The sequence below is a fragment of the Zingiber officinale genome, chromosome 8B (assembly GCF_018446385.1).
Source record: "Zingiber officinale cultivar Zhangliang chromosome 8B, Zo_v1.1, whole genome shotgun sequence".
NCBI classification, from domain to species: Eukaryota; Viridiplantae; Streptophyta; class Magnoliopsida; order Zingiberales; family Zingiberaceae; genus Zingiber; species Zingiber officinale.
The window spans coordinates 14,578,979-14,588,420 of record NC_056001.1 but is presented as its reverse complement, the minus strand read 5'-3'; the positions used below and the strand labels follow the sequence as shown (position 1 = coordinate 14,588,420).

The window sequence follows — 9,442 nt, the reverse complement described above, 5'->3', positions numbered from 1 at the left end:
TAAATAGAGTTTGAATTAATATGATTTTAATTTATTCATATAAATTGCTAATATTTTTAGATTATATATATAATCAAATATTAAATTAATAATATGGTTAAAATCTTAAACAAATTTTTAACATTAATAAAATTTTAAAATATTATGTTGGGCATTTTAAAAATTCTCATAATGCATAATTTGATCTTGTTTATTTGAACCAAACCGAACGAACTAGGCCGGCCGGTTCTGAATTCAACAATTGTATACCCTTCGTTTAATAACAAGATCCTGTTCGCTTCGGTACGCTTCTGACGGCGTCAATATTGCCTCCTGCATCTGCATCGATGGCTCGATATCTCTCCTCCCGATCCTTAATCCGGTCGCCGGCAGCCTTCACGTCGTTCTGCCCCGCCTTCCTCCCCTCCCTCGACTCCTCCCACCTCCTCGCAGTTCGCTGTCGATCCAACATCCCTGCCGATGTGAACATCGTGGAGATCGATCTCGACGCCGACGGCGCGCCCGGATCGAGCGAGATTGAAACCCTACGAAGGCGCCGCATCGTTGATGACGCTATCCACGGCATGATAGTCCGACATTTCGCTCCCGATTGGCTCCCGTTCGTCCCCGGCAGATCCTATTGGGTCCCCCTCCAGAAGCGACCCTACCGCGTCACCGAACTCATCGCTAGTCTTGCGGACGCCAAGCTTAAGGATCCGAAGCCCAGAAACTTGCTCTCGAAGGAGGAGAAGATGTCGCTTACCACCGAGAGGGGTTGGCCGTCTTCGGCCTATTTCTTTGGGAGTAAGCAACCAGGCCTTTGAATATTAATTATCTTTGCAAAGAAACTTTTTTTTTCTCTCTCTCTCGATGTTGCATATTCTCTTAGGAGTCTCGATTGGTGCATCCCTACCAATTCTCCATAGCTCAATTGATCCAGTTTTATAGATCTAGGAAATTCGGATTTAATAAGCATTTGCATAAAAATTGCGAATTTATTCTTCCTTGCTCTGCTACATTTCACACGATTGCTTTTTTCTTATTTGATTTCCTAACATTGGAATGCCTATTCTACTTCTTCTCTATTTTTCAAAATTTGCATCCATGAACAATTAGAATATCGCCTTCCAATGCTTGGTTAGAAGGGAGAAAAGGTGGATCATTTCAGTGTAGTGAAGAGCAAAATCATTTCTTAAATTTTGAATATACTTCTTGCAAAAAGAGCCATTTGGACGAGGCCTGCTTGCTGTATTATTGTGAATATGATGCCTGAGGTCGAGTCTTTTTTACTCTCTGAGTTTGATGTGTCTGGATCTACCAGGAATGGGGGAGACATGGTAATATGTATATGAAATTCTCTTTTAATCTTCATGATTTTGGGATATATTGAAGTATTGACAATTGGGTATTGAATTTATTTGCTGATTTTTGTTGACATCTAAGATTGTTTCTACTTGGTAACTGGCAAATTAAATTATTTGAGCTTTATACAACTACATGTATGAATTATGCTCCTTTGCTAATGGCTATTGCCCTTAATGTTCGGTTCAATGTTGATTATTCCTGTATTCTCTTTTTCATGTTTGTAAATTTTAATATGATTTGTGATCACAATTATCTTTCCATCTTGTTAGTTTTTCTTCACTACATGTATCATCATCTCCTAGCAGAAAGTAGAATATGTAAAACATCAGGAGTAGTTTAGATAAACTAGCTGATGTGATTGAGCCTAGTTCAGATTTTGTTTACAGTTGTGCCAAAGAGTTCGCTAGTTGGGTGGCTTTGCTGCTGTTGCTAGGAATCATGAATAACCCTTTGAAGCTGTCCTATTGCTATCTCTCTTCTATTCATTTACTATTTAGTTATCGAATGTTGTTTGAAATATCTGGGTAGTGAATTAACCAAACATAAAGACAAGTTGCTGAGGTAGTGGTATGCATTTTTGTCTGTGATGGGTCACAATATCTTTCACCTATAACAGGTCCGTCTCCACAAGTGAAGAGCCCGCAAAAATCGGCCAAGGCACAAACTGACGACGAAGACAACTGAGCCTCATCTGATACTCAAGGGGTGAGATTCTTTCCCTCCTCTTTTTGCTTAGTCTGATCCAAGAACTATGTGACACGGCCTTGTAGATTGATGTTTTATTATCCTCTCTCCGTCAAGCTATCAACCAAGATAAATATTATCGTGTTGATTCAATCTGTTTGCTAGTAGGCCATATTAAAGCCATAGTGCCTCGTGGATTATATTCCTATCTTCATTTCTCGGCTGGAAAGCTAACTTCTTCTCCCTTGCAGACCCTGCTCCAATGTACATGCCAACAATACTCCCAACTTGGTTGCACATTTGAAGGAGGTGGAAGCTTTTGGCAATTGGCAGTTGATACATCAAAGCAAACATTGTTCAAACCTTATCTCTTTAGCCTCCAAAACAATGACAAAAATAATGTCTTTGTAACTTGAGAATGATGTGTTTGTCGAAACTATTACTTCCGTTATCTATTTTGTTCATCTCCCATTATCCCATGTATATAAAATGTGCACCATATTCAACTTTCTTATGCAACGCCTTCATGCATAAATCTTGATCTGTTGGTTTTTTTTTGATCAGATGGTTTGAGTCAACTTTGAATTGTGTCAATATGTCTGCTGCATCAGGCCCCTTGTTGACTTACAATAAAGTCTAGTCAAAGAATGATTCACCAATCACATGGCAAACATGCCATGTAAGGAACATTTTTGCTTGTCTGGTTAACCATCCCAAGAGGGGAAAAGTTTGGTCCCTCTTTTGTTTAGTTGGCATAAGCTATTTAGTTTACATAGATTAATTATGATGTGACCAATTCGATTTCATGAAAAATATTCATAGGATAAATTGGTAAATGTTCACATTGAGCGACTTATTAGGACTTATAAGTCCAAAATTTTTTATATTAATTGTCCATTAAAAAAAAATTATTTATTATTTTATCGAGATTGAGCTTACGAGAATAGAAGTTTGCTTGCTTAAATGTGATTTGGGCAGCAGGGGCAAGCTCGGAGAGCAACTCCGCTGAGCTATTTGGTTATCTGTATACAGTGAAAAAAAAGGAAGAGTTGTTTTGTTTTGTGTATCAGCAGCTCTAACTTGATTTTAAAATGGAACACAAAAGGGTATTTAGTGGGAAAATTATAGATGAAATATTATTTTATTACATTTATAAAAAATGCCTTTTACAATATAATTAAGAAAGAGATCTTTTTTAATTTTCTGCTAATATAATTTATATTCAAAGTAAAAAAAACACTACCCTCGTTTGGAGCTGGAGTTGGGTCGGACCAGCAAAACCCTGGTTCACACAGCTGATGGATAAGCCATTGATGGCCAGTGGGTCCCACTGACCCGAGCCGAACTTTCCCAGCCTCAGAAAAAACCCTCGATCTACCATTTCCGCTTTTGCCAACGCCGCCGATCTCGTTCTTCCCCTTTCCCTCCACACTACCGCCGATGGCCTACTCACCGCCCCCCTGACGCCTTCATCTCCTCCTCTTCCTACAATTTCACCTTCGACGGCTCGTCGAAGCCCTACCATATACCAGCGGCGTCTGCTCCTCCTCTTCGAAGACTCGACTGCTTATCCTTCCTCCCCATGGAGGTCAACGTCCTTCTGTTTCTCAGCTCCAACTTGTTCCCACCTCGATAATAGGTAGATTTTTGGGCTATGAATTTGGAGATCATAGGTTGTCTCTGAGAGATCTAATTGTTCTGTGATATGGTATCCGTTTGGTAGATATTTGGTTTGGTTTGGCGATAGGATGAATCTGTAGCCGAAGGTCGTAGAGAATTTGGCTGTGCTGGGGATGGGACGAGAGAGGGGCGAAGAGGAAGAAGAGGGAAGGAGGAGATGCCTCGAAGAAGGTGTTGGTGTTGCTGATGCTGGTCGCCACCATGTCTTGGACCGAAGTAAGGTCAGGATTCTTCTTTGTGATAATGATCCCAAGAGTTCCCAAGATGTTCTACAGCTCCTCTGCAAGTGCTCCTACCAAGGTATTACTCTCCATCACATGTTGAACATTTAGGTGATATTCCTAGTCTCATGTTATGCTTTCAATACCTATATTTGGTAGCAATTACGAATCATAAAAAAAAAATTCTGTTTCATGTAGGAAACATTCCTGGCCTCATGTTTGTTATCAATTCCTCTATTGGGTCGCAATTAAGAATCATAAAGATACTATCTTTGAAATTATTTTTTAAAGGTTTCTTTTTGAAAGTTATTCCGATTATCTTATCTTTTCACTCGTTGGTTTTCATTCTTCTGTTCAATAAATCACCAAAGTAATAGTGCATAGATCTTTGTTGGGACCATATTTTGGATAGAGACCACAAATGACAATGTTAGCTAGGATCAGTCACATGATCAAACAACCTGAATTTGCCATGTGGGGAATAATGAAATATAGAGGCGATGGCATAACAAATGACACAGCGTGATTATGTGGACATGAAATTGACACAACTGGGCACCTTGATTGAGTACATAAATATTTTCTATATTGTAACTAAGTTTATAATTGATAAATTTGAATCTTTGCAAAATCTAACTAATTTCACAGCATTAATTGGTCAGCTAAACTGTATCATTTATTTTATGTTGAGGCAATGCAATCAGTTCAACGAGACAAATTACTCTGGTACACTTCCTTCTCCTCCCCAACCACAAACAACAGTTCAAACTTACTCTGGTATTTAATTGAGGTAAATCAGATGGAACACCAATTCAAAATCAATAGGTAGTTATTTGGGAGAATGTCCTAAACCACTCATTTGCATATTTACAGTTATTGCACTTGGAACATGGGACTAAAAATTCCTTTCTGCCACTAGCTATCCTCTTACCTTAGACAATGAATCTGAATACCATTGTGTTTGGGTAGTGGAAACTGTGTGCCTTAGGCAATGTTCTCATAGTCTCAGTAATGATGTGGGTGGCAGGTTCACACACAATTGGCATCATTTGAGCAACGCTAGATTATATACCTCATTGCCTGAAAAGAGAGGAGAGCATGGGGGAATACTTTTATCAATGATACCAATTATCGTGCAATAGATTAGAATCTCTTATGTAAAGCTTCACAGAAGACCCAATCTAATTAATATTCAACTGATGTGGATTGGATTTAATCAAAAATAAAATAATATCATCTTAACCTTTGAACCATTTGTTATTTGGATTGATTATTTTATTTTGCATCACTAGCAATGATTTCAATTATTCCTTATACTGACACAAGTATTTTGAATAAGTTTTGAACTTTATTTTGGTTCTTAAATTTAGAGCTATATGTACATATTTCAAATAGTTAGTATAGTCAAGCAGTCAACTATTCTATATGTCATAGTTGATATATGGGATGCAAATAATATATAACCTATGCACTCATGTAGTCATTTTTGTCTCATAAATGAAATTTCTAGAAAAGTCATTTTCATGTTAATTTGGATGATTAGGGTTGATTAGGAGGTGATACCAGTCATTGCTTACTCAGCTGTCATGTCACATGTTGGCAGATTGTTGTAAATAATGGAGTGATCTAATTTCAGTGAATTTCAGATTTACCTAAAATTAGAGCTGTAAACGAGCCGAGCTGAGTCGAACAATAAGAGGCTCGAGCTTGGGCTTGGTTCGTTACCCCTTATCTCAAGCTCGGCTCGAGTCGATTCGAGCTTTAGTTCTTAAGCTCAAGCTCGGCTCGTATAAAATTAAATAGCTCGAGTTTGGCTCAAAAAAAACTTGTTTAAAAATTTATCGAGCTTAGTGTGTGTGTGTGTAATAATAATAATATAAACGAGCCACTTAACGAATACGTTCGCGAGTCTCTAAACGAACATGTTCGCGAGCTCACAAACCAAATATTGTTAAGCTCGAGCTCATCGATAATGTTTTCGAGGTCGAAATCAAGCTCGAGTTCGGCTCATTAACTTAATCAATGAACTCGACTGAACTTTTTTTCGAGCCGAGACCCGAATAGCTCGCAAGCGGTTTGGCTCGTTTACACCCCTACCTAAAATCATAAATTTTAGTTAGGGAATTGAAACAATTCTCAGGATTTTGTTACCTGATCATATGAAAATTCAATATCTATCACATGACACAAATAAACAGAAACAATACAAATGAGAGGTATATTTGTAATGTTTGTGATTATTTAGGTGCATTTACATATTGCCTGTTTTTTACTTTGACTCAATGCCCAATTCAGTCCTATCGTATGATAATAGGTCTTGTTTTCCTTTTGATTTACTAAAACTCTAATGCAATAGATGAGGCTACCTGTTTCGCCAGCATTGTGAATAATATTCAGCTGGTTAAATTTGTCATATTGCAGTAATTTCTGTGAAATCTGCCAGACGGGTGATTGACGTCCTTAATGTCCAAGGATCAGAAATTGATATCATTCTTGCAGAAGTTGACCTACCAATGGTCAAAGGATTCAAGATGATGAAATATATAGCAAGGAATAAGGAGCTGAGACACATTCCTATTATAAGTGAGCTTATTAATATTGTGGCTGTTTTCTTGGCACCACATATCCACTAATATATACTGGCCACTTCTACAGTGATGTCGGCTCAAGATGAAATTTCAGTGGTTGTAAAGTGTTTGCGACTTGGAGCAGCTGATTATTTAGTAAAGCCATTGCGCATGAATGAATTGTTGAACCTCTGGACCCATATGTGGAGAAGGCGGCGCATGGTACCAATCAATTTGAACATATATTGATGTTTGTATCGTACTTCATACATATGATAAACAATTGTCTCACCAATTGGGACGGTTATCATTTCTTAGCTTAATATGAGAGAGAAGGATGTCTTCAGCCATGATTTTGAGATGCTGTTATCAGATCCTAGTGACGCCAACACAAATAGTACAATTCTTATATCAGATGACACAGATGACCAATATATGGTCATGAATCCAGAATCGAAGGTGTTAAATAATCCTGAATGTGAGGTAAGATTACTTTGGAGTTTCTTGCTTGTTTAGTTGGATTTAAATTTAATTAAGAAACTAAGCCTGCAGGTTCTTTGACTCGTACTTTTTTTTTTGTATTATATTCCATTTTTAGTTCTATATTTGGAATACTTTGCATTTTCAAATGTAGTTTGATTTATTTATATCTTATACTCTAGTCCAATCTCTCTCCCATCGAGGCTACCTGCAAAAATTCTTTGGACGATGTACAAAGTACTTTAGTTGATTCTGATCGGGCAGGTAGGCATGGTTGTCCTCTTACAGTTTTTGTGCCTTCCTTTTTTTTTTTAACATTCTCAAATGTCTTCTGCAATTTTCCTCAAGGAACTATGTCATTGCTAGTGTTGGCAGGGAGATTGTTATCTTTACCTAAGAAGACCCAGTTAAAAGTTGGTGAATCTTCTGCTTTTTTGTCTTATGTTAAGTCAAATGCACCAAACAAAACCCCAAATGTTGGTGTTGACATGAACTCTGCTCCATCACTAGCTTGGATTTCTGAAGAGCATTCTATTGAAGTAGGTGGTACTCACGGCAACAGCAAATTGGTGCCAGAAGGTTATACTGTTGGAAATGGTGTCGAAACAAGCAGGAGGATATGCAGTATGGACTTTCAGACACCATTATTAAACCAATCTTCTTCCACTGAGGAGCCACAGCTAAGAAATGAGGGTAGTGACACTTCCTGCATTCCAACTTTGTACCCCTTTCCATTTTGTTATCGAGGGATGGTGAATCAGACAATGATACCTGCCCCTGGTCAGATGTTTCAGGGTGGCTTCAATGATGTGCAAGCACACACTGCACCCCCATTGCTACCTCAGTACAATCAGTACAATGTTGTTCCTTATATGCCTCTGATACAATCGTTCCCGTGCCTGCCAATGGGTACAAACTCACAATCAAGTCATTCGGCAACGCAATGGTCATCCATGCCCAGCTCTTCTGCACCGGAAGTGAAATCTAGTCGGACAGAAAGAAGAGCAGCTGCATTAGTGAAGTTTAGGCAGAAGAGAAAGGATAGATGCTTTGATAAGAAAATTAGATATGAAAAACGGAAGTCCCTTGCTGAAAGAAGACCACGGGTACGAGGGCAGTTCGCGAAGCAAGTTAATAATGTGGATCTTAATCAAAATATGTTCAGTGGAGGTGATGTTGATTCTGAGGATGACGACGAAGATGGTGAGCCAACATCCAGGGATCTCGATCTTGTCTCTTCTCCTGAACAGAATGCTTCTGATTGATAGTGTCAACATGGCAATTGTATCATAGACCCTAGCATTGTAAACTTTTTGCAATAAGCATGTTGCTTATAGCAAAAATGTGATTAGGAGAGGAGTTGGACGTGGAAGGTTGAGGCCCTGTTGTTGTCATGCATATTTTACATTATTTACAATAAATTCCTTACGAACATTTGCTGGTTATGCTTGGTTGCTCTGATCTTTTTGACTTGCCCATTCCTGTTAATGTATATTACTATTAAGAAACCTGATGCTTAGGCCTTAGCAATAATTTCAGGTGCAAATATAAATTTTTCTTTAAATTGTATAACGCTGTTTAGTAAAAATAAAAATAAAAATTAATGGTCAGGTAACATTGAATTTAGGATGACTGAGCCAATTAGCATTCTTAGATTTGTAAAAAAATTTTTTTTAGCATTCTCAGGTCAGATAACATTGAACTTAGGATGACGAACCGATTAGCATTCTTAGATTCGTTAAAAAAAAAAAAAAATTCTGTATATGGTAATATTGAAACTTATATTTATGTGATTTTTGTGTTCACATTTAACAGCGGACCGAGTAGAAATGGGGTTTAAAAATTATATTTTATAGTATTTTAAAATAATTTATAATTTTAAATATATATTTTATATGATAATTTTTAAAATTTATAAAAGTTTGATTAGAATAGTTGTGGTGGCCTTTTATTTTTTGATGATAAAAAAAAATAATGTCAACTGCTTTTTTTTTATGTTAAGAAGAAATATATGCTTACCATGATTTAAAAAATACGTGCTCATTTAATTTCATTTTACCTAATTTTTAACAATATTTTAAAATACACTTAAAATGTTATTGATGAAATGTTCTTAAATTTTATTTAAATATTAAAAAAGGCATTAAATTTTATTTTTTATTAAAAATAATGTCAACTGATCATAATTTAATTGACTAGAAATGGTCTAACTAAATTAATTTGATGCTAATTTAAAATGATAAAATAAATACTTTTATTTCACAGTGAAATATAAATATTCTAAGGCATTTGACATTAATAAGTGATCTAGCTATGAGAAGGGGCTCTCCGTCCGAGGAGGGACAGTGACACGTAGAAGGTCAAAAGGTCAATACGGTCAACGTCAGAGGAGCTCAGTCGAGCGGGCCATTTACTTCCCCGATCAAACAGAGGGAGTACCTGACACGACACTACTATAGCTCGGAT

At 37.1% G+C, this 9,442-nt stretch overlaps 2 protein-coding genes across 4 annotated transcripts; both read left to right on the top strand.

The window, feature by feature from the left end:
* Positions 1–262: 262 nt before the first annotated feature.
* On the top strand, positions 263–2,547 carry LOC122017534. Its single transcript, XM_042575179.1, has 3 exons — positions 263–783; positions 1,961–2,049; positions 2,280–2,547. The coding sequence occupies exons 1-2, from the start codon at positions 327–329 to the stop codon at positions 2,026–2,028; spliced, it is 525 nt and encodes a 174-aa protein (XP_042431113.1). The 5' UTR covers positions 263–326; the 3' UTR covers positions 2,029–2,049; positions 2,280–2,547.
* An 856-nt stretch (positions 2,548–3,403) lies between these two features.
* LOC122015073 (two-component response regulator-like PRR1) lies at positions 3,404–8,421 on the top strand. Of its 3 annotated transcripts, none has more exons than XM_042571743.1 (7): positions 3,404–3,667; positions 3,752–4,008; positions 6,351–6,512; positions 6,585–6,718; positions 6,815–6,979; positions 7,159–7,240; positions 7,325–8,421. In XM_042571743.1, the coding sequence occupies exons 2-7, from the start codon at positions 3,822–3,824 to the stop codon at positions 8,239–8,241; spliced, it is 1,647 nt and encodes a 548-aa protein (XP_042427677.1). In that variant the 5' UTR covers positions 3,404–3,667; positions 3,752–3,821; the 3' UTR covers positions 8,242–8,421. The 3 variants fall into 3 exon arrangements, with proteins under 3 accessions (XP_042427677.1, XP_042427679.1, XP_042427678.1); XM_042571745.1 differs by having other exon boundaries at positions 3,405–3,667; positions 7,352–8,421; XM_042571744.1 differs by having other exon boundaries at positions 3,405–3,667; positions 7,343–8,421.
* Positions 8,422–9,442: the final 1,021 nt, after the last annotated feature.